General features: G+C 44.6%; 1 protein-coding gene across 1 annotated transcript in view; it reads left to right on the forward strand.

The window, feature by feature from the left end:
- Positions 1 to 9,617: 9,617 nt before the first annotated feature.
- Positions 9,618 to 25,657, forward strand: part of vps45 (vacuolar protein sorting 45 homolog) — a 56,460-nt gene continuing 40,420 nt past the window's right edge. The window contains 8 exon segments of the mRNA XM_084313064.1: positions 9,618 to 9,857; positions 10,900 to 11,034; positions 11,325 to 11,385; positions 13,256 to 13,335; positions 13,615 to 13,683; positions 14,830 to 14,967; positions 21,551 to 21,661; positions 24,139 to 24,273. Coding sequence (XP_084169190.1) covers positions 9,765 to 9,857; positions 10,900 to 11,034; positions 11,325 to 11,385; positions 13,256 to 13,335; positions 13,615 to 13,683; positions 14,830 to 14,967; positions 21,551 to 21,661; positions 24,139 to 24,273 — 822 coding nt within the window. The 5' untranslated portion in view covers positions 9,618 to 9,764.

Raw genomic sequence — 25,657 nt, forward strand, 5'->3', positions numbered from 1 at the left:
GACACAGGTCATAAGTCATAAGTCATAGGTCATCAGAACTTCTTCTAGATGAGAAATGCATTTGAAAAAGTGCTTCACGACTATGACACTGGGTGTCATACCCCGAGAGAGAGAGAGAGAGAGAGAGAGAGAGAGAGAGAGAGAGAGAGAGAGAGAGAGAGAGAGAGAGAGAGAGAGAATGAGAAAGATAGAGAGAGAAAGATAGAGATAGCGAAAGAGACAGAAAAGAGAGAGAGAGATGTGCTTTATCTATTTAATACACTATGTGTAACAATGTGTGTTTTTCATAGTTCACTAACATGTGTGTGTGTGTGTGTGTGTGTGTGTGTGTGTGTGTGTGTGTGTGTGTGTGTGTGTGTGTGTGTGTGTGTGTGTTTCAGTGACTGCAGGGTGCAGAGGGCAGCTCCTGAGGGCAGAGATGGCCTGGCTGCTATCCGATTATGGGATGTCAGCTCTCGGCTGGTGAATCACTATAGCAACTGAACATCCCCCTGCCAGTGTTCACACATGGACATTGCGTGGGGCCACTGATGTTTACTGTTTACTGGGAGGCAATGGTGTCTGTTTGTAGCCTAGATCAGCTGTGAGGCTTTCACGGTCTACAAATTAGAAGAGTAGCCTATAGGCTGTAATGTTTCAGTAAAAGTAGATGTTCACATTAAAGTCGACGGATGTCAGAGGGTTTGTGTCGTGAAGGAGTGCTGCCTGGTGGATACTTGTGCCCTACTGAACACAGCTTTCTAGTTTCCTATTGGTACTCCCCCCCATGACAGCAAATACAACACACAACGAACTTGTTCATTTGTATTTTATGTGTGCTTTGATGTGGTAATAATATGTAAATGTTGGCGTTAAAGGTGCTATAGATAACATTCAGCCACTAGATGTCGCACTAGAGCACCAGCATGTCATTTATCCAATCAGGTGCATTCCCCGTGGGGAAATGGGAAGTAGGGAGGTAAGGGCATTCATTTTGGACCTGGCAATTTTTTTTTAAATGATAAATTAATGTAACTTGAGGTGTTTGAGGTGTATTTCGGCCTCCCACGGGCCACTCAGCTGACGTGGACCAAGCCTTAGCCTCTGCCCTACAGCACCAACCTGATTGATTGATTGATTGAAAACTTTATTAACAGATTTCAGAATGGGTACAATTACAGTACAGCTCAATACAAACAACTGCTGAGGATGAAGACCAGAAAAAGCCTTTTGTTTTGTTTACATAAGGGTCCTCCATTTTCAATTCATCAACACATCATAGATCCGCTCTCCTGATCCAGAGCCATCTGGGGGCTTTCTCTGCAGTCTCTGTTATATATAATATACGGTCCGCCACACCTGGTGACATATGGTGAAGAACGGATAACCAATAATGAATAATGAACAAATAATGAATGAATACAACTTTTGGAATAGTTCATGCAATTGATATCAGTCTGATATTACATACTGAAATCAGTAGGCTTTCAGATACCATTAATTTTTATACAATAAATACTTATATTAAAAAGGGTGCCGGCTCTTATTTCACAAACAAAAAACTGACCTAAACTGAGTTAAACTGAGTTTAAGTGGGTTTATCCTCCACTACATATTTGAATGGTAATAAAAAGGTGTGAACTGGGTTTAGGTGGTTTGTCCTCCAATACATCCCTTACAAAGGTGTTGTATTACCCTGATTTACCCTCCACTGTACAGGAATTTGTTTTGGTGTCAATGGTATAGCAACATCTTACTGTAACAGATTTCACCAGTATGATACAATGTAAACAGTTCACCAGTGTTATGATACACACATGATACAATGTCAAGTTTCAAGTTTGTTTATGTGTCACAACAACATACAGAATACTTTATGATGAAATGCTTATTTCTGTATGAGCCCCTGAGAGTGTGCTACATACAGTAAAAAGAAAGTAAGTTAAAAAAAAAAGTAAAGTAAGTAAAAGTAAGTAAAGTCAATATATACAATATATAAACAGTTCACCAGTGTTGTTACACACATGATACAATGTAAACAATTCACCAGTATTACACACACAATACAATGTAAACAATTCACCAGTCTAACGACCACCCCTAGGCATGGTTTATTGTTCACAAACCACTCCTGCGCGTGATGTAATGCTTAATTATACAACGGCATGCAAATTTCTCGATTCTGATTGGCTGAAACAGTCATTTTACACGTCTTTATTGGCAACAATTCCACGCTGCTGGCCCAGGACCCGCCCACAACCGAACCACATCACATCACTCCGCCGGATCACAAGAAGGTGGACAATAATCTTTACAAATGGATATGTTGATAGCGACTAAACGACTAAATATCAAGCGATTCTGTCACAGCGAATGTCTTAGTCGTTTAAACAATGTTGGATGATGTAATTGATGGGTCTTGAATCATTCTGTAACAAAAGAAAAATCGCGGATTGATTGATTGATTAATTTTCAATTTCTTTTCAATTTTTTTTCCTTTCGACTGTCAGCGCTCGCTCTAGTCTCCACCCACTCCACCCTACTTTTATACAAAATGCTTCTTACTGTTACGCTCCAGAGACTGTGCAAGACAAGATAAGTATGAAATAAAATAACATAGTAAAATTAGAAGTAAAAAAAATGAGGTCACAGTGTTCAGTTTAGACATATGTACAATGTTCGATGCAGAAGACGTAACTGAGTTACCATACAATATACAATACTGTGCAGTGTACTAATATACAATACTATATAGTGCAAGGCAGAAATGGGACGAGGTGCAATTTAGGTACAATTCACAGTAGGTGTACGAGTTGTAGTGCAAATCCTTTATCAATAAATATAAAGTGTAAAGTGTGTTTGTGTGATCTAAAGTGTGGAGAGTGGGTGCTGCAGTGTGTTGTTTGTTTGAGTGAGTGCGTGCGTGTGGGTGTGTGTGCTGTGTGCATTTGATGGTTGTTGCATAGTGTTTATTGTTCGTTTAGCAGCCTGATGGCCTGGGGATAGAAGCTTCTTCTGAGTCTTTCTGTGCTTGCCTTAAGACTCCGGTATCGCTTGCCTGACCGCAGCAGTTCAAAGAGGCAGTTGTTCGGGTGGCTCGAGTCCTTAATAATTCTCTTAGCCTTCCCCTTGCACCGCTTGTTGTAAATGTTCTGGAGGGTGGGAAGCCCCCCTCCAATTGTGCGTTCGGCTGAACGTGTCACTCTTTGTAGTCTGCTACGGTCTTGTGCAGTGCTATTCCCAAACCAGGAGGTGATGTTGCCGGTCAGGATGCTCTCTATTGTACATGAGTAGAAGTTCCTAAGGATCTTCTGACTGACTTGGAACTTCCTTAGGCGCCTGAGGAAGTAGAGGCGTTGTCGTGCCTTCTTCACAACACTGTCAATGTGTGTGGTCCATGTCAAGTCCTCGGATATGTGGGCTCCGAGGTACTTGAAACTGTTCACTCTCTCAACCGGTGCCCCGTCGATGCTGAGGGGGCTGTAGTCCTTGACCCCCGACCTCCTGAAGTCCACAATCATCTCACATGAGGCAACTTCTCTCAATCATTCCAATAATACACAGTTGGATGTGTTAGTTTGGTTGGATGCACTTCAAGCTGCTTCCACATGGAGGCAAATTGTCTTTTTTGTAGTTTACATTTACATTTACATTTAGTCATTTAGCTGACGCTTTTATCCAAAGCGACTTACAAGTTCTGTACGACAAGCCATCAGGAAGGGCACAACTCTATCAGCTGAGCAACAATGTTCATCAAAGTGTTGAGTGCTACAGTGTAGGTTAGTTTATTAGGACAAGTGCATGACAGTACGGTTAGTTAGGGTTAGATTTTTTTTTTTATTGTTTTTTTTTTAAATTCAGATAATGGTTGAAGAAGTGCGTCTTTAGTCGACGGCGAAAGATTGGACGTGATTCGGCTGTCCTAACTGGGGTGGGTAGTTCATTCCACCATTGTGGGGCAAGGACTGAGAATAGGCGACTTCTCTTTGATGACTCTCCCGGAGCTTGGATAGGAGTAGGTCTGAGGCGGCCAGAAGATGCAGAGCGTAGGGGTCTTGAGGGTGTGTAGTTAGAGACCATTGACCGGAGGTAGGCGGGAGCGGTTCCCTTTGCCGCACGGTATGCTAGGTCGAGGGCCTTGAAGCGGATTCGTGCAGCAATGGGGAGCCAGTGCAGGTCCCTAAGAAGTGGGGTGACATGGGCCGACTTCGGTAGGTTTGAGATCAGGCGGGCCGCTGCGTTCTGAATGAGTTGAAGAGGCTTAGTGGCAGTGGCCGGGAGGCCAGCGAGCAGTGCATTGCAGTAGTCGAGGCGGGAGATGACTGTTGATTGGACGAGGAGTTGGGTGGCTTCTTTTGTCAGGAAGGGGCGGATCCTTCTGACGTTGCTCAGGAGGAATCGGCAGGTTCTGGTCGTCGCTGCGATGTGAGCAGAGAAGTTCAACTGGTCGTCGAGGACAACACCAAGGTTCTTGGCGGTCGGGGACGCAGTCACAGCTGCATTCTCGACTGTGATTGAAAGGTCGGTTAGGGGGGAGGATTTGGCCGGCAGGTGGAGCAATTCTGTTTTGCTTAGGTTCAGTTTGAGGTGGTTGGACGTCATCCAGGCTGAGATGTCGGACAGACAGGCCGAGATCCGCTCAGAGACGTGGATATCTGAGGGAGGGAAGGAGAGGAAGAGTTGAGTATCGTCGGCATAACAATGGTAGGAGAAGCCATGAGACGTGATAATGTTACCCAGTGATTTAGTGTAGAGGGAGAAGAGAAGGGGTCCTAAAACCGAGCCCTGGGGGACACCCGTCCGCAGGGGGCGGGTGGCCGACAGGGTCCCTCTCCATGACACTTGGTAGGAGCGGTCATTGAGGTATGATGACAGCCATGTCAGCGCAGAGCCAGCCACTCCCATTCCTGCGAGGGCCGCAAGGAGGATCTGGTGGTTGACTGTGTCGAAGGCTGCAGATAGATCTAGGAGAATCAGGACAGAGGAGAGGCCTTTCGCTTTTGCTAAGTGAAGTGCCTCTGTGACCGCAATGAGGGCTGTCTCTGTGGAGTGACCAGTCCTGAAGCCTGACTGATTAGGGTCTAGGAGGTCATTCTGTAAGAGATAAGCAGTAAGTTGGTTGGATACAGCACGTTCAAGTGTTTTAGAAAGGAAGGAGAGAAGAGAGACAGGACGGTAGTTGCCTATGACGGTAGGGTTCAGGGTTGGTTTTTTTATGAGCGGCGTGACTCTGGCTTGTTTTAGGGAGGTGGGGACCACCCCCGAGTTGAGTGAGGAGTTGATGGTTGCAGTTAGGAATGGGAGGATGTCTGGTGCTATGGTCTGGAGGAGTGGGGAGGGTAGCTGGTCCAGCTGGCAAGTAGTCGGACGGTTCGACGTTACCAGTGTCAGGGTCTCTGCTTCTGTAATGGGAGAGAAAGATGACCGAGTGAAGGATGAGGTTCTCGATTCAGCATTTGGAATGGGTGGGGGTTGGGAGAAGGAGCTGCGGATGTTCTCCACTTTTTCCTCAAAGAAGATCGCAAAGTCTTCGGCAGAGAAAGATGAGGGAGGGGGGGGGTGGGGGGGGAGTGAGGAGGGAGGACATGGTAGCATGCAGTTTGCGAAGATTCTTGGCAGAGGCCTCGATCCTATGGTGGAAGAAAGAAGCTTTGGCATTAGTGATGGTTTTGGAGAATGTTAACAAGAGGTTGTGATATGTGTCGATGTCAGCAGTGAGGCGTGACTTTCTATACTTCCTTTCAGCTGCTTTCAGGACCTGTCTTTGTTCTCTCACTGGATCTGTCAGCCATGGACTGGGTGGGGAACGGCGGGCAGGTTTCTCAACGAGGGGACAGAGCTTTTTGAAGGAGGTTGCAAGGGCTGAAAGGAGGGTGGAGGTTGCCATCTCTGTGGAGAGAGCAGAGAAGGTGTCACTCAAAGGTAGAGCGGATAGTATGTCAGAGGAGAGGGTGGAGGGGGATAGGGAGGGCAGGTTGCGTCTGAGTGAGACTGTTTGAGTTGGGGTGAAGACCTTTCGGTTAAGCATGAGAGTTAGTGAGAAGGATATGAAGGAATGGTCAGATACATGTAGGGGAGTTACCGTGGTGTTAATGATGCTGGAGTTATGGGAAAATATGAGATCCAAGGAGTTGCCTGCTTTGTGGGTGGGAGGCATGGCAGTGGGAGTCAGGTCAAACGATTGTAGGAGGGAGACTACTATGACTGACTGAGATGAGTCAGGCAGGTTGAAGTCGCCCAATAGAAGGAGAGGGGTACCATCTTCCGGTAAGGAGCTAAGAAGCATGTCCAGCTCATCTGTGAAGTGATCGAGTGTACCTGGAGGGCGGTAGAGTGTAACAATGGTGAGATTGAAAGGATTAGAGACAGATACTGCATGATATTCGAGAGAGGAGAGTGACAGTTCTGGGAGTGGTGTTACGTTTGTAGCCCATGAAGGAGATGTCATGAGGCCAGTGCCTCCACCCCGTCTGGAAGGTTGAGGTGTGTGAGTGAAGTTATAGTTTGTAGATAATGCTGCAGGTGTTGATGAGTTATTGGGGGTTATCCAGGTCTCAGTTAGAGCCAGGAGCTGCAGATTTAGACTATGGGCGTAGGCAGTAATGAAGTCAGCTTTCTTGACTGCTGATTGACAATTCCATAAGCCTCCCCGTACTGTGACAGGTGTATTAGTGGCTGTAGGAGGGTAGGAGAGATTAGCCGGGTTGCTAGCAAACTGCCGTGGGTGGGTTAAATCTGTTCTAGAGGAGCAGATTGTGGATATAGGTATGAGACACATTGTCTTGTCAAGAGTGGCAGGGAGGAAGTAGAGAAATAGCAGAGTGGGAGGGAAAGGGAGATTTTTCAGAGTGGAGTGTAAGATAGGACTAGGGTGTACTTAGCACTAGGTGGATCGGTGGATCCCTTAGCGGATAACTCCAGGAAAACTCCTCCTCTTTGTCCCTCTTCGTTTCTCGACGCTACACCAGCAAGCCTTTAAATCTCAATCACTAATTAGTGCTGTCTTAACACCTGGCCCTTAATGGGGGCACTTAACAAAACAAAATGGCCGTTTTAAACACGCCCCTTTAATCAAGTCAGCTGGTTCCTCACTTTTAAGATTCACTAATAAACTTAAAATGGCTTACCCTAGTTTTCAGTATAAAGCAATGTTTCTCAGTGAGTGTGTCCTGTCCTTCCTTAACAGAGCTCAGTACAGAGTGATTTCAACACAGTCTGGACCTCTGCTTTTAAACAGGGCAGGCTCTTAATGGCTCACTCAGCAAATCAGTTGCTACTAGTAAACAGGAAACAGTCCCTTAATGGGGGCACTTAACTAAACAAAATGGCCGTTTTAAACACGCCCCTTTAATCAAGTCAGCTGGTTCCTCACTTTTAAGATTCACTAATAAACTTAAAATGGCTTACCCTAGTTTTCAGTATAAAGCAATGTTTCTCAGTGAGTGTGTCCTGTCCTTCCTTAACAGAGCTCAGTACAGAGTGATTTCAACACAGTCTGGACCTCTGCTTTTAAACAGGGCAGGCTCTTAATGGCTCACTCAGCAAATCAGTTGCTACTAGTAAACAGGAAACAGTCCCTTAATGGGGGCACTTAACTAAACAAAATGGCTGTTTTAAACACGCCCCTTTAATCAAGTCAGCTGGTTCCTCACTTTTAAGATTCACTAATAAACTTAAAATGGCTTACCCTAGTTTTCAGTATAAAGCAATGTTTCTCAGTGAGTGTGTCCTGTCCTTCCTTAACAGAGCTCAGTACAGAGTGATTTCAACACAGTCTGGACCTCTGCTTTTAAACAGGGCAGGCTCTTAATGGCTCACTCAGCAAATCAGTTGCTACTAGTAAACAGGAAACAGTCCCTTAATGGGGGCACTTAACTAAACAAAATGGCCGTTTTAAACACGCCCCTTTAATCAAGTCAGCTGGTTCCTCACTTTTAAGATTCACTAATAAACTTAAAATGGCTTACCCTAGTTTTCAGTATAAAGCAGTGGGAACTACTTTTTCTGGCGGATGGTTTTTTCAATAAATCTTCGATTAATGTGTGTTTATTGTATAGAAATAAGGTTGGATTAATGTGGCAGTTGTATAAAAGCTTTACACCACTTGCAGTCGTGATTTGTGAACAATAAACCATGCCTAGGGGGGTCTAACGACCACCCCTAGGCATGGTTTATTGTTCACAAACCACTCCTGCGCGTGATGTAATGCTTAATAAAGATGCTTTGCTTTTTGTTGTTGTTATGTTCTGTTAAATATGACAACATTTTCATATGGTTTACCAAACATTTTAAGTAAAACACATGTCAGTAAATCCACATTATGATTCTTACAAGGAAATTACGTAAAGGACCTGACTTATATGGCTGAGCAACCAGTAATGTAATAATGAGATGAGATGAGTGAGGTATGAGATCTGAAGGCAGAAACTACATGTTTCTTATAAAACCTTCTGAAAGTCGAATTATGTTTCTTAGAATTATTTTCCATATGTGTAGAGATAAAAAATTCAATTCAATTCAACAAACTACAGGGGTCTGGGAGGGTCTTTGTAAATGGCTATACACAGAGCTATTTATTACCAGCAACGTTTCAAAAAGAGTTCTAGAGTGTCAGTGGCTTATGCTGGGTTTATGATCCACTATGATAAGGTGGCCACAACATGCCACCTGGCCGCGTGAATATTAAAGGCAACCAACTTGTGTTCAGCTTTTCGTCGCGTGGGGGCGGGGGGTCGCGGCCAATCAGAGAAAAGCCGAACACAAGTTGGTTGCCGTTAATATTCACGCCACCTGGCCGCTTATAGCTTATCCGCAACAGTAAGTTACTTCCGGGGTAGGCCTGATTGGCCCCGACAGGCACGTGACGCGCAACTTATGGTGCGTTCACGTCAGGTGGGAAGAAGCGGACGAACCAGATGACATCTCGTTGCTACAACTAGGAAGCATTCACGCGTTGAACTCGAGGAAACGCCCACATCCAAGATGGCGATCTTAGCCTACTGTTAGCCTACTGCTACAAGTCGTTAGCAAGTTACTTTAAAATCAACTGTAGACGAACAGCAGCAAGTATAGCTCGTTTTTCATATGAAGAGTACAGCAGTATGATTGTATTATTCTGATTATGTGATCAAAGTGATCATTTAACTTGTATTGCCGACATCGCCGTCAAGCTTGCTGCCATGATGGTTGATACTTCCGCATTTCGGGACGCGAAGTGGGAGATATCGGGGTATATAAAAAACTCCCATATGACCTAGTAGGAATTACCACTAGGAGGCTGACGTGAATGGCTTTTCCCAGTCGGAAGCTGGTTAAGGTTAGAGTTTGTGTTAGAGAATGGCAATAGACAGCCTATTTCCGCGCGACAGCTCTCAGCAGCCTCGTTGCGCGTCCTGAGTTTGCCGCGTCACGTGCCTGTCGGGGCCAATCAGGCCTACCCCGGAAGTCACTTACTGTTGCGGAACAGTTACACGCCACCTGGCCGCCTGGCCCATAGATATATGGCCTGGCCAGTCTATTATACCGACCTTACCAAGATGGCCTCTTGAGTGGGCCGGAACAGTGCTATGTTGTGCGTCGAACTTAAATACGTCACTGACCCGGAAGTGTGATTAGCTTCCTTTTTCACAGATCAGCTGACATTTGTCAACATCTGTGATCTCAAAGAAAACATCCAGAAAAGCTCCCTAACTCAACCAGGGGTAACAAACCCCCACCGGGTCACAGGTCCAGGCTCTGGGCGGATTTTAAACCCACAGAACGCGGTTATTTACACCCCTGTCACCATGAACGTGACTCTAGCCGTGAAGCAATATGTGTCGAAGATGATCGAGAACAGCGGGCCTGGGATGAAGGTGCTGCTCATGGATAAAGAGACGGTAGGTAGCCTGGACGGCAGACAGGCAGACGTGCATGTTTTATAAAGGAGTATACTGTACATGTGCTCGTCTAGAGTTTCCTCTAGCGTTGAATTGGCTGGGTTGTGAACACCCTGCCCTGCCTAGGAACATGCCAGCCTGCCTGTCTGTATGTTTGTCTACCACGCGAAGATTTAATCTGGTGTTGTGGTCTTTCTGTTCATCTGTTTTGAGGAACACATTACAGCAATGTGCAGCTCCAGGAGATGCATGTTCAGAGCTGCATGTTCAGAGCTGCATGTTTAGAGCTGTATATTTAGAGATGTGCATGTTCAGAGCTGTATGTTTAGAGATGTGCATGTTTAGAGCTGCATGTTCAGAGCTGCATGTTTAGATATGTGCATGTTTAGAGCTGCATGTTCAGAGCTGCATGTTTAGATATGTGCATGTTTAGAGATGTGCATGTTTACTGTTTAGAGCTGTGCATGTTTAGAGCTGTGCATGTTTAGAGCTGTGCATGTTTAGAGATGTGCATGATTACTGTTTAGAGATGTGCATGTTTAGAGTTGCATGTTCAGAGATGCATGTTTAGAGATGTGCATGTTTAGAGCTGCATGTTCAGAGATGCATGTTTAGAGCTGTATGTTCAGAGATGTGCATGTTTAGAGATGTGCATCTTTAGAGCTGTATGTTTAGAGCTGCATATAGAGCTGTATGTTTAGAGCTGTATGTTCAGAGATGTGCATGTTTAGAGATGTGCATGTTTAGAGCTGTATGTTTAGAGCTGCATATAGAGCTGTATGTTTAGAGATGTGCATGTTTAGAGTTGTATGTTTAGAGTTGTATGTTTAGAGCTGCAGGTTTAGAGCTGTATGTTTAGAGCTGCAGGTTTTAGCAACAGAAACACTTGAATAATGTATGCTGTTTGACCTGACAGCAAAGTGGACAGACAGACAGTTATGTATATTATAGCCACATGTGTCCCTCAGAAGTCTGTCTATCTATCCATCTGTCCAACTGTCTGTCTGTGTATTTCTAATGTGTGTGTGTGTGCGTGTTCCAGACCAGTATTGTGAGTGTGGTGTACACCCAGTCAGAGATCCTTCAGAAGGAGGTGTACCTATTTGAGCGCATTGACTCTCATAGCCGAGACAACATGAAACACCTGAAGGCCATCTGCTTCCTCAGACCCACCAAGGTACGTGTGTGTGTATGTGTATGTGTGAGTGTATGTGTGAGTGTGAATGAATGATTTTAGTTTCAGACCAGTTTTAATTTCCTAGCTAAGACCCACATGTGGGTCCCGAAATTTGCCAGAAATGGCCTCTGCTAAATTGCTGCAGAGATGACCTACTGTATGACATCTTGTGAAAGCAGGAGGGTTCACATCTTTCACATCTATCTGTGAAATAGATGGGTTAGGAAATTAGATATCACTGTGGTCCTCTAATGATGTGGTCATTTCTTCCTCTGTTTTCCCACCTACAGGAGAATGTGGAGAATCTTATCCAGGAACTGAGGAGACCCAAATACAGTGTCTACTTCATCTGTAAGAGCTTTAATCACTCTCTGACACCGGTTCCTGACAGGCAGCGAGCGAGCGAACTGGAGACGAAATCCTGATATGAGGCGGCGCGTGTCCGAGTGTGTGTGTGTGTGTGTGTGTGTTACCCTGGAAGCACGGGGGCAAAGCAGCCTGCGATTCTCGACCAATAAAAAGTGTTTAGGGGCGGGACTCGGCCGCATAATCGCTCAACTAGAGACACAGCGAGCGAATATTTGAGGGGGGAACGACATCGCTGCTCAGTTCGCTGTCGCTCGCGGCAGGTCAGGATAGTCTGATTGAAACTAATACATTTTAATCACTTTTTCTATGTCAGGAAGGGGTGTGACTGTGACGCAGGGTGCCTGAAGTGTAGTATGTTAATACATTTACTACATTAATATGTAGTATGTTAGTACGTTCACTATGTTAATATGTAGTATGTTAGTACATTCACTAACACAATAACCTATGGTTCTATATTTCACTTTCTATCCCCAGGCCATCAGGATGCTCAATGACAATGACACTATGTAACAACCCATCATCTACACTCACAGCACACACATCCACACGTACACACTCACTTTAAACAAACACTCACCTTATCACCAACTTTACTAGCTTTAGACACTTTAACACACTTTATATTTATTAGTAAAGAGATTTGCACTACAATTCATACCTCATTGCACCTGACCCTAGGTTTGTACCTCATCCCATTTCTGCATTGTACCTCACGGTTACTCTTTTTACTCTGTATATTGTATATATGTATATATTGACTGAACACTTTATTTGACGTACTTTTGACTTTTTCTATTTTATACTTTTTATCTCTTACTGTATGAAGCACACTCCCAGGGGCTCATACAGAAAAAAGCATTTCATGATAAAGTATTCTGTATTTTACTATGACAATTAATAAACAAACTTGAAAACTTGTACTTGAGATCTAAATGATGGTAGAAATAGGCCTACCAGTAGACTACAGTTTAATTGCATTTCTATTTTATTTAAAGTGCCAATCTCAAAACCCCATTTAAATAAATGTCTGTTATGTCACCATCTATTTTCAAATTACCGAACACATTGATGAATGAACCTATGGCCCACTGATGAAAGCCCTTACCTATGCAGCGTTACTAAGTATTATGAACTCTGTGTCTGTGGTGACATTCCTGCCTAAAATATGTAAATAAAGTACTAATCGACCAAAGGGAAAAAGGTACATATATGTTCCATTATAGCCATAAGTAATGTATTTACACATTGTATCGAAAATGAACAACATGTATGGATTGCAAATGTACATAATATTACATAATCCTAGTATTGCTGTGTGTGTATACATACAGTATATCAGGGTGGGTGCGTCGGTGGGTTAATCTAGTGGTGAGAGCACTCGCCCCCAACGGCAGTGATTGTTGGTTCGACTCTAGTTTTGCAGTGTTTGTCTTTTGCTGATATAAAATGTCATATTACGTATACAACGCAGAAATATATTACTTATGGCTATAACATAACATACATAATGTAAATTTTTTCCTGTGCTCAATTAGTACTTTACTTACGTTTTCCGGATGAGGCCGTGAAATGAAGATCTTCGAGATTGGCATTTTAAATAACTCAATAAATAAAATGCTTTATATCATGTAAACAAGACAATTTCATGTAAAAAAGTTAATACTACTAATAATAACTATTTTAAAAGTTACTATTACAGATACTGGTCAGATATATTATACATTATTTTCTTTATTAAGATTTGATCTAAATAAAAAAAATAAAGAGTCTTGACAAAGAGGAGGGTATCTTATAATAAGTGTTGTCTTATATTCAATAAGGTATTTAGTATTTCCCTGCTGTGTTCCAGACTTCAGTAATGTGATCAGTAAGAGTGAGATCAAGTCTCTGGCTGAAGCTGATGAGCAGGAGGTGGTGGCTGAGGTCCAGGTTAGTCTGCTTTAAAGGGGGATTACACTCAAAATTAATCACAACACTATTTCAGTGATTCATGACCCCTAACCCTAAAAACAGCGATGCCTGTTAATGACCCATGAGTTCCTATATCTCTGTAGCGTGTCATTGCTACAGGAGTTCTTATATCTCTATTGTGTCATTACTACAGGCGTTCTTATATCTCTATTGTGTCATTACTACAGGAGTTCTTATATCTCTATTGTGTCATTACTACATGAGTTCTTATATCTCTGTATTGTGTCATTACTACAGGAGTTCTATGGAGACTTCATTGCCGTCAACCCGCACCTGTTCTCTTTGAACCTCCAGGGAGTGGCCAGGGTGAGCGGATTATCTCACGCACACACAAACACAGAGTGAACCTCTTCTAGCTAATTCTCAGCTCACTGAAACGTATGTACAGTACTATGAGGAAGACGACACAGTCAACGTGTATCGATCAAACGTTCAGATACCTCCTCAGACACCATTTCTGTTTCTGGGACCGATTCTCCCAAATGGGCTTAACCCTTTCACTACCACACGACAAAGTGTTAACCCTTTCACTACCACACTACAGAAGGTTAACCCTTTCACTACCACACTACAGACGGTTAACCGTCTGTAGTATGGTAGTGAAAGGTTAACCTTCTGTAGTGTGGTAGTGAAAGGGTTAAATATAATTATGGATATTGTGACTAGGGATGGGCATGAGTAATGTTTTCCCAGACTCTATATTGAGTAGTGCTCTGGTAATTGTTGAGGGAAATCTATTTTTAGAATGCATCAAGAGCATGGCAGCAGCGATAACAATGCACAGCAATATACCCGACGCATAATGTGTATTATCAGTCAAAATAGTCTGTTACTATTTGTAATAATTACATGACCTCCACTCTGTCTGCAGCATGTCTCTCTGCTAGATAACACTTGGATAACACTAAGCAGGCTTTATCCCAAATGCAACAAACCTTCCACTTTAACATTGGCGTGCTATCCATAGAATCCTCCTTCTGCTCTCATGCTCCACAGCTTCCCGGGAACAGCTCACACCTTGTGGGATTTCAGAGAGATTTCTGTTTTCAGTGGCAAAAACATGTAACAAAATTACATAAAAAATTAAATACAATTCCCTCAAAAACCACTTTAGTTCAATAGAAATGGACAGTACTGGAGTAATGGATTACTCACACCCACCCCTACAGCAGCCAGATGCACCTGATCCTCTATTAATGCTTTTCACGCGTCCCTAAGATGAATATTATGTAGATGATATTTGAGAGTAAGAATATAATCTTATCAATCACAAGACACTGTTTTGTTTTTGTATTACTTGAATCTGAAGTCTACTTGGTGTTTTAATTCATGAAATCCACGGGTCAAAAGTGTTCCTGTAGTTTCAAAATGCATGAGCGTCAATGGGGATGTTTAACCAATTTCTCAATTTCTTAAAAGTTTACTTTTTGTTCACATTTGTGTGTGTGTCAGGGTCGTAGCTGGGAGCCCACCATGCTTCCCAGGACCACCCAGGGTCTGACATCAGTCCTGCTGGCTCTGAAGAAATGTCCCATGATCCGCTACCAGCTGTCATCTGACATGGCCAAGAGACTGGGAGAGAGTGTTAAGGTACTACTACTACTACTACTACTACTACTACTACTACTACTACTACTACTACTACTACTACTACTACTACTACTACTACTACTACTACTACTACTACTACTACTACTACTACTACTACTACTACTACTACTACTACTACTACTACTACTACTACTACTACTACTACTACTACTATACTACTGTTCATTCTTGCATATTCACTTTAATTTGAAGTTTATTATAACTGCTCCCCTATGTGTAACTCTGTAATATTGTGTTTTTACTGTGTGTAATTGTATTTGTTTTTAACCCTGTACGGCGACATTGGGTGCTTTGAAAGGTGCCTTTAAATAAAATGCATTATTATTATTATTATTATTATTATTATTATTATTATTATTATTATTATTATTATTATTATTATTATTATTAGAAAGATAATGTTATAAGCCAGAAAGGTAATGTTATGAGCCAGAAAGATAATGTTATAAGCCAGACAACTAATGTTATCAGCTACTGTAGAAAGCTAATGTTATCAGCTACTGTAGAAAGCTAATGTTATCAGCTACTGTTATCAGCTACTGTAGAAAGCTAATGTTATGAACCAGAAAGATGTTATGAGCCAGAAAGATAATGTTATGAGCCAGAAAACTAATGTTATCAGCTACTGTAGAAAGCTAATGTTATGAACCAGAAAGCTAATGTTATGAGCTAAAAAGCTAATGTTATAAGCCAGAAAACGATAGGTTATGACTATAACCAAGTTCTGTTAGTTAGGGGCGATGCTTGGCATCACACTGCACTATCTCGCGTACGTGCACGCGTACTGAATAAACCACAAATGTACCTCTAATACCAGTATTAGTCTGACCACACCCCTCATCAGCTTACCTTCATAAGCAGGTGTGTGGTCACCTGCTCTCCTCCTTCCCAAGCTTTCACCACAAGGTGAGGACAAGGGCTGCAGCGGCCGTCTGATGCCAAGCATCGCCCCTAACTAACAGAACTTGGTTATAGTCATAACCTATCGTTCTGTATCGTTAGTGGCTTAGCTTGGCATCACACTGCACAAGGGAGGCCAAGCGGAGCCACTGGCTGACAAATACACCCCGCTGACAGCCCCCCCACAACCATCAGAACAGGGAGGGCCGAGCCCCCCCGACCCCCCCTAATGGCGGGTAGCCCCCCTATTAGGGACGTCACGGGAGGGCGACGGACCCGACCGTGCGAAGAGGCACTCAAGCAACTCAACGCACAGGGTGAGCAGACCGTGGCTTGACCCCACGACTACACACACGCACAACCCGCATGCCACCCGGGAACGAACGGAGGAACAACCTCGTTACTGCCCCCAGAATCACGGGGTCAAGGGCAAACCCAACCCCGTGGCAAGGCCGTAGCAGCGGAGCACGAAGGAAGACCCAGACCCACCAAAAGGACTGGACTCCCTAGAATGGGGGCCCGGAGAAGTCCATGATGCCAGCATCAAGACCCCACCAGGTGGGCACGTAGTGCCCCGCCCCCCACATCGCCAGCGTATTCGGACAAAGGCCCCTCAGTTACTGCACCTGGTATTCCCAGGCGGAATCCCATCCAAGTACTAACCAGGCCAGAACCTGCTTAGCTTCCGAGATCGGACGAGATCGGGCGTGTTCAGGTCGGTATGGCCGTAAGCCGAGCGGGCCCCGTCCCCCCAATAGTACACCGCCTGGCACACTGACCCTGCAGAACAGGCAGTCAGCATGGCCGTAAGCACACAAAAAAGGTTAACCAACGGAAGCAGGCAGCGCACCGGGGAAAAACCAGGCAACAGGCTGTTAACCCTAGCCTGGAGACTGCGGACGAGACAGGCGCCAGAGGGGACAGCTGAACACAGCCGCCCCGGCGGAAGGAGCGTAAGCTGGCGGTGTTGCATGACCAAGCCTCCATTTAACAACCCCCACCCAGAGGGGTCGAGGCAGAGAAGGCTGACACGATTGGCAGACGTCATGAACGTGCAGGGGCACCCTCAAACGGTGAACCCGGGAGTTGACACTGCCCCAACACACCAGGGAATCAACCACCTCGGTGTTACCCAATGCGGTGGTTGTTCCTATAACCCCTCAAGAAAAAACTCCAAAACACACCTGCGGGTATACACCGGCTATACCGCAGTACAAGTGTTTCAGTTTCCAAAAAGGGTTAACCCAGGCCTACGGGTCGCAAACATCACTTCGGACCGGGCCTGGCGGTACGGGAAGCACAGGGTCACCAGAGGAGGTCAAAAAACCACCCCCACAGGCCCCTCTTCGCCATGCGTGAGAGAGGAGCGAAAAATAATGGAGAACCAGCCCCTAAGCACACCGTACCTGGTATTCCCCGGCGGTCTCCCAACCAAGTACTAACCAGGACCAACCTGTGTAGCGGCCGAGATCCGACGAGATCGAGCGCGTACAGAATGGCATGGCTGTAAGCCATGACGACAGTGCTGAGTAAAAACATACCCAACCAGGGTCTCCATAGCGCTTAACCCTGTGACACCCAGACCGACCTGGCATTTTTCCCCCTGAAAAAAGCCCAAGTCCCTCAGGGTACCAGAACAGCAGATCTGCATCCCCGGCGGACAACGGGTTCAACTGATCTGGACCAGCGTGACCAGAACCAGTCCCGTGCCCTAACCACGCCGACATGCCTACTCCAGGAGAAGGGCAGATATGCGTGTTGATCTTAACATGAAAAGAAGGCGCCACCCAGACGTTCGGACGAACCGCGCCTGGTGGCCCACCCCAAGGGCGTGAGACCCCACTACATATGTTCAGATCCATCCCGTCATCATCCCCCAGACATGAACGAGAATCCGTCGACAACCCACCCAGGTCATGGGATGTGGTCGTCGGAAGAGGAAAAACCCCCATCTCAGTTGCTTTATAAAAACGCTGTTTCAACCACAAGCAACCAAGGCGTGCCAGTCAATCGCCTGTTTACAGCGAGCTAGCACTATACGTGCGTCGGGACACACCCCCATCAATGAACAGGCTATTTAGACCTGTCATTGAATCCCCAAGGCGCCCAGGGGAACGACAAGAGGGGTGTGACACTCCCTAACTCCAACACTTCTGGAATAGAAAGAAGGAAGCATCAACAGTATGTATCCCAGTCTACACAGCCGGGGTAAAAAATGTTCACATTTTTACATCCCACCACCCTCCCATAGGAAAGAGACGGGGATCCCCAGAGAGACTTCCCACGCGAGCTGTACAGATTGAAAAGAATATATTGCACCTTGAGCCATGTAAAAAACTGGTTTTAGGGCCTCCGGGGAAGAGGCACTGAACCCATACACACTCAATAAACGAATTGAATCGAATATACATACAATAGAAAAGGACCCTTCTAGAGGGTCCACTCACTTTGACAATCTGAGGAGGAAGGCTCTGTACTCTGATGGAGGCTTCCTCACATGGAAGAAGGAGTCCGAACTCACAGAAGGCCTGAATAGGCGCTTGGTGAGGAGGAGCCCTGACCACCCCCCCTGAAAACAGATCCATCACATGGACCTGAACAGCACACGGAAGTCCTACCAACAGAGACGCGCACGGTGACGTACTCTATGGCGGGGGAATTCCTGCGGTGCACATGCCCAATATACCAGGCCGTGGGACCAGGAACTCCCTCCCCCCCGTAACGTGCCGAACCGCCACGTGACGGGAACCTTGAAGGACAGGGGGTGTACCCCTGACCGACAGAACAATGGGGAGAGGAAAGGTTACCAGTTCACCCCTTTACGACCCCACACCCATGATACGACGTAACGACAAAAAGAGAATATGACACAGTCATAGTCAGCTCTATGAAGCGTTTCACAGCTCCACACAGCGCATGAGCTAACCTGCTATCTGATTTTTACTAAGGAAAAACACAGAATAGAGAGGGCTCTAAGAACCCCGGTCCAACATACACATGTGCTTCTGTGGCCAGTACAACCCAGTTGTAGGTCACATGACACACACAACCCATCATCACCTACAAAAAATGGCAAAAACACTCAACAGAGGAACGCCGTTTTTTTCACAATGAGAGAATACATCATTCTTGATTAGTATCGACCACAGGCCTTGCTAAGCACACATGACAGCAACCAAACCAATTTCCCTTTAGGAAATAAGTTTCTCCAGCTGATTTAGCACAACCTCAGCAATCAAGCTAAGAGTTACATCGTATCCCTACCACACAAAAGACACAATTAATGCACAACATGTCTGATAGGAGGTGATAAAGTCCCCAGGGAACCGGGGGGGAAAACACAATCCTCCTATTTTACCCTCAATACGGCCAGTTAAAACAGGAAAACCTGTTAATGTGTGAACACACTGTTCATTGTCATTACAGTCTGAGAAAGAACATTCTTTTACTCACTTGTCACCAAGCATAGCTTCATAGGTTAGTTGCCTTAGTAGTGAGTACACGGTACACATAAACACCATGATGTTTCTCACACAACAACCAGATCAATACATCACGATCTGCACGGAGAAGCTAACTGCCAGTGACAAAAACAGCTCACACATAACCCGCAACGTATCCTAAATGCATTGCAACAACACACGTTTTTGGGAAAAAACACCGTTATTCACAATACATTTAGCAAAGTAAAACCAGAAGACGTGTTATGAGGTCTGGTCAACCCCGTTCCTACCCGGAACGCAGATCAGCGAAGTGCAGTCACAAGACACCGTAGAACACAGCCGTCCTGTGTTGTTCGATCCGGGCAGCGTCGCCGCTCCAACCAGTCGCTACAGTCCTCTTTGTTGACGCAATCCCCGTCCAGGCTCAGGGCAGGGTCGACGAAACATCCCCTGTCAAGGATGACGTCGCGGTCAAGAGTGTAAAACATGTTAAAATCAAAGCACGTTCAACAGAATAGCATCAAGCTAACGGCGATCAGAAGCGAGCTCCCGGCGGCGCGCGAGAAGCTAAGCTACCCCGCGCCAGCCATGGCCATAGCAGCAAGCTAACGTTACCTAGCGACCACGACATGCTAGCCCCGCAGCTAACAGCTGACTGGCTAATAGTAGGCCTTAAGCAGGCCATGCAGCGATCCAGCAGGCTAACGCAGCAGTTAACAGCTGACTGGCTAACCGTAAGCTATGAACATGTAAACAATGACATAACACTCACCCAGACAGGCCGCCGTTCTGAACCTCTCCTCACTTTTTAAGAGAAAAGAGAAAACAAGATGTCAACACCGCTTCACAACGGTGACTTTACCACATCCGGCGGAATCAGCACAGTACCAACTGGCCTGTGTAGCTGACTTTGAACATGAATCTGCCGCTATCGCACATTACATGCACATATCCCCTCGTGAAGGAATACTCTCATTTGGATATGAAAGATGGGGCCTTAACACGGTGACAGAGAGAATCCACTCGTCCAGAACACACAGGGATCACCAGTGTCAATGGTCGCGGCCCACTAGTTAAAACTATAATGGTCTCCAGACCAAGGCCTTCTGTCGCCTAGGCGGCTAAACAAAGGACCCTAGCCTGGGGCCGGTTTCCATAAACTTTGTCAAGTAGCCCCCATAGCACTAACAGACAAGTGGAGCCCGCCAGCAAACACTACTCACCCAACCTGGAACGCACCGCTTCTCACAACAGCGGCATGTCCGACAGTTCAGCTGTGGCCTGACAGGTTTCACCCCAACAAACACAGCAAGGAACTGCAGTTGAGAAGCATGCAGCGGCGTGCTCCCAATACGAAAACCGGTGGAGGGTTTTTAGAATGATCATCATCTTCTAGACACTCCAGTACGAAGACAATATCGCCGTATTTTCTCGAAAATAGTGAGAGAGAAAATAAAGATATGATGTCAACGTATCCTTGTTTCCCAAGCTGTTCCTAATCCAATTTCTTCCATCATGGTGTCAAGTGTGGGGATCTACCGAGGCACTTCTTCCTTGTGGTGAAAGCGAGAAGGAGGAGAGCAGGTGACCACACACCTGCTTATGAAGGTAAGCTGATGAGGGGTGTGGTCAGACTAATACTGGTATTAGAGGTACATTTGTGGTTTATTCAGTACGCGTGCACGTACGCGAGATAGTGCAGTGTGATGCCAAGCTAAGCCACTAACGATACAGAACGAATGTTATCAGCTACTGTAGAAAGTTAATGTTATCAGCTACTGTAGAAAGCCAATGTTATCAGCTACTGTAGAACGCTAATGTTATGAGCTAGAAAGTGAATGTTATGAGCCAGAAAGCTCATGTTATGAGCCAGAAAGCTCATGTTATATGAGCCAGAAAGCTAATGTTATGAGTCAGAAAGCTAATGTTATGAGCCAGAGAGCTAATGTTATGAGCCAGAAAGCTAATATTATGAGCCAGAAGGCTAATGTTATGAGTCAGAAAGCGAATGTTATGAGCCAGAAAGCTAATGTTATGAGCCAGAAAGCTAATGTTATGAGCAAGCATTACTGTCTCTAGCGTTGCATACGGTTTGCAAAAAGTGAATATGATCTCACAGAGCAATCAATCAATCTAAGCTTTTCGTTAATCATTGTCAATACATACAGACATTACAAATTAATTATACTGTACATTTGTATTTTGAATCTCTCTCTCAGCAAATCATCACTAAGGAGTATGAGCTGTTTGACTTCAGGAAGACTGAAGTTCCTCCTCTCCTCCTGATCCTGGACCGCAGTGATGATGCCATCACACCTCTACTGAACCAGGTAAGACTTAAAAACACCTGACCCCTCTACTGAACCTGGTAAGACTTAAAAACACACCACACACCTCTACTGAACCAGGTAAGACTTAAAAACACACCACACACCTCTACTGAACCTGGTAAGACTTAAAAACACACCACACACACCTCTACTGAATTTGCTAAGACTTAAAAACACATCACACACTTCTGCTGAACCTGGGCCCCGTTCCCCGTACCTGGCTAACTGAGTTAGCCGGATAATTTTCAGCATAGCTTGACTTAAGCCAGACCTTTCGGTTCCCCTCAGTCGGATTTTCTAAATCACCATGGTAACAGATCAGAAAGTTTGAACCTGGTCCGGAGCAGGGTTAAGTTCAGTTAGCTGGATGAACCATGGCCACGCCCTCGCAAAGAAATGCCAGCTCGCTTCCTGAAATATTTCTCACAGTCTAGATCCCATTATACCATTCTGAATTATGTTTTTGTGCTTCGTTTTCCTAGAGGGGGCTTTTGAAATGTATAATAATAGAACTAAATGCTGATAATAAATCATATTCAGCCTATAGATTTACTTTGTCCTAAATAAAATAATGCACGTCATATACGGCGCTCGGAGTCGCGATACACGCTGCATGTGGTTATTTTAATAACGGCGCATTGCAAATGTGAATCCCGCGGGGATATTTTTAATGAATGAAATTTTTTTTTTTATCCACTTTTTCTCCCATTTTTCTATATTTTTCTCCCATCCCAATTTCGTATCATCCAATTCAACCCTCCCCTGTCACGGACGCTGTTTCTTGCCTCCCACAAGCCGGCTGCAATGTGGACTAAGTCATACATAGCACAAGTCCCCTCCGGTACTTGAGGTAACAGCAGTCGCATCTTTTCACCTGCGCAGCTCGATCTCTCAGTGGCGAGGAGTAACGCGTGGGAGGCTCACGCTGCCCCCGACACTTCCTGATTCTACTGCGCAGGCGCACCAACCGACCTGTAGGAGTCGCTGTCCACAACGCCCGATCCCCACCCTTCAGTTTCCCTCCCCGTAATACGGCCAATGTGTATTACTGTGGACGACCAGCTAAACTGAAAGCAAATGTGGAGCGCTGGGCTCGAACTGACGAGCCCAGCGTCTCCAGAATTTTGTGGCGAGTGCCTTGCCCACTACGCCACGTAGCCGCCCTTTTAATGAATGAAACCTATCGGCCGTTTGGCTCTGATTAGTTTCATATATTCTCCGCTGTAGATTTGCTTAACGGAGCGCCCGGATTGTGTTTCATTCAAGCATAAAATTGAAGTGTCTATGCGTGGATTGTGGTCTTTGTGGATTATGAATTACGAGGAATCTGAGGATTGTTGAATTGTATCATCACTCACACGTTATTGTGATATTGTAACTGGGATTAAAATGTCTGATGAGATGCGCTGTTTGACGGATTTGAGCAATTGAATGAGCCGTTGACGTCACATTAATGCATTTGAGAATAAAGAGATAAAACTTCATTCAAAAGAAAAATATTCGAAACACGGGTCTCTTGTCCATTGATGGATATATAATGGATATATTTTGTCTGGCACAGTGGTGTAATGGTTAGTGCTCATTCCTGTCAAGCGGACGACCAGAGTTCGAAACCCCGCGTTTCTAATATAATTTTTTTTGGAATATAATATTAATGACTATACGCAAAAGTAGCCTAGTTTTAAGTTAAAATATTATAAATCTACATGCATTGAGGATGTCATTCTTTATATAGCTCTCAAAGTGCACCAAATTGAAGCATTTACATCGCAAAAAGAAAAAAAAAAATTAGAAAAAGGGGGGATTCGAACGCGGGTCGTCCGCGTGAGAGGTATAAGGACTAACCATTAGACCACGGTGCCAGATAAATAAAATATCCATTATATATCCATTAATGGTCAAGAGAGCCGTATCCTTATTCTGAAAGAGTTGAACTAATTATTTTCGCTAGCAAGATCTCATTTGATTATTCATTTCATAAGCCTACTGCCAGCAGGCACGTTTAAAGAAATATAATCTGATTGATTGGGGTAATGAGGGACTTAAAATTAGCCTATAGATTATGCATTTAACTTGTCGGCGAGGCTATTGAGCCGTACTGCATTGTACCCATTCTGCAATCTGTTAATAAAGTTTTAAATCAATCAATCAATGCCGTTAGAAAATCAGGATTTCTGCGATCGACACCAGCTGTCTTTTCAGCTGAGGCGGCCGCGCGCAATTATCCTGAGTCTCAAGTCTGGTTCAAATGAACGAGACTGAATCAGCGTTCGAGGAACAGGAAAATCCCGGATTCAAACATCGGGTTAATTGAATCTGGATAATGGGACTCTTGATCGACTTAGTTGAACCAGGTACGGGGAATAGGGCCCTGGTGAGACTTAAAAATCACCTTAAAAAACACATCACATCTCTCCTCATCTCTCTCTCTCTCTCTCTCCCCCACTCTATGTCCCACTCTCTCTGTCTCCCCCCAGTGGACGTACCAGGCGATGGTCCATGAGATGTTGGGTCTGCATAATAACCGTATTGACCTGTCCAGAGTTCCTGGCATCAGTAAGGACCTGAAGGAGGTGGTGCTGTCTGCAGAGAACGACGAGTTCTACGCTAACGTGCGTCTCTGTGTGTGTGTGTGTGTGTGTGTGTGTGTGTGTGTGTGTGTGTGTGTGTGTGTGTGTGTGTGTGTGTGTGTGTGTGTGTGTGTGTGTGTGTGTGTGTGTGTGTGTGTGTGTGTGTGTGTGTGTGTGTGTGTGTGTGTGTGTGTGTGTGTGTGAGGCAGGCAGACAGACAGATTGGGGCTGGACTTATAAAAAAAAAATGTAAATAAAATAGAATACATTTATTTAGGCCTAATTAGCCTATTATTGTTTAATATTAAAATGTTCATACTAAATTAATGTTATTTTCTATTAGCCTATATCAGTGTAAACACAAATACTGAAGCCAGCCACCAGGGGGAGATATCAAATAAAATAAAATAAAATGTATTTGTAACAACACACGTTAATGTCCCCATGGGCCGGACACGTCTTCTTTAAACAAGTCAAGAAGAAATATCACAATAAATCAAGAACAAAACAAAAATACTATGAAGTCAAAATCAATTTGTATAAATAAAATAGATGAATGCAACACTCCCAGACATACCCCACGCGAAGGTAAGGAAAAACTCACAAAAAACCTAGCAATAGGAAACAAATCACCACAGGCAATGTGGAGGGAAGAAACCTTGAAGGGCCGTTCAAGGGGGGGGGATCTCCTTTCTTAGATGTCGGTGATAGTTGTAGGAGCCATAATGTAAGTTTCAGTATTCTCTATGGTGTTGTATAATTAGTTGTACTGTCACTTTAGGTGGTGGGTGTGTTCACTGGGGTTTTGCGGTAATGGGAGTGTTCATATAGAATTTCATCCACCTATTCACTTGGTTGACAGTTTTTACGGAAAGAGGGGGTGAGATTGGAGCGCATAATTTCTATTGACCGCAAACGCAAAAATGTAAATGCAAGCAAGAACGCAAGATAGTATCATTAGAACGCAACAGTATTAGTATATTAGTGTATGTAATTAAGTGTATTTTGTCTGTTTCATAAAGCAAAAGAATAAAAGCTTGAAAAGCATATTCTGGACGTGGAACGGAATTATTTTATGACGTCAACGTGTTTGTACTCCTCTGCTTAGCCTCTCGGCACGGGCGGCTTGTTTATGACAGCCTACTGCCGCAACAGTAGTGTTGCAATAAAATAGGTGAAACAGTTGGTAAGTATGTACATATACGTGTAATGAAAGACAAATAAGTGCATGCAATAGCAAGTAGGGTTCGTTAGCCTCATAGCATAATTGCCTAAGTAATTTTTCAAGACTTTCGGAAAAGAAGAAAAAAACGAATTTTGGCACAAGCCACACGAGTGAGTTAGGCAGAAAGGGATTTGTAACATAACAAGGTTCTGATTGGCTGAGGACACAGCCACTAAGCCAGGGTGGTGCAGCAGTGTGAGT

The sequence above is a fragment of the Notolepis coatsorum genome, assembly GCF_963971535.1.
Source record: "Notolepis coatsorum genome assembly, chromosome: 4".
NCBI lineage: Eukaryota > Metazoa > Chordata > Actinopteri > Aulopiformes > Paralepididae > Notolepis > Notolepis coatsorum.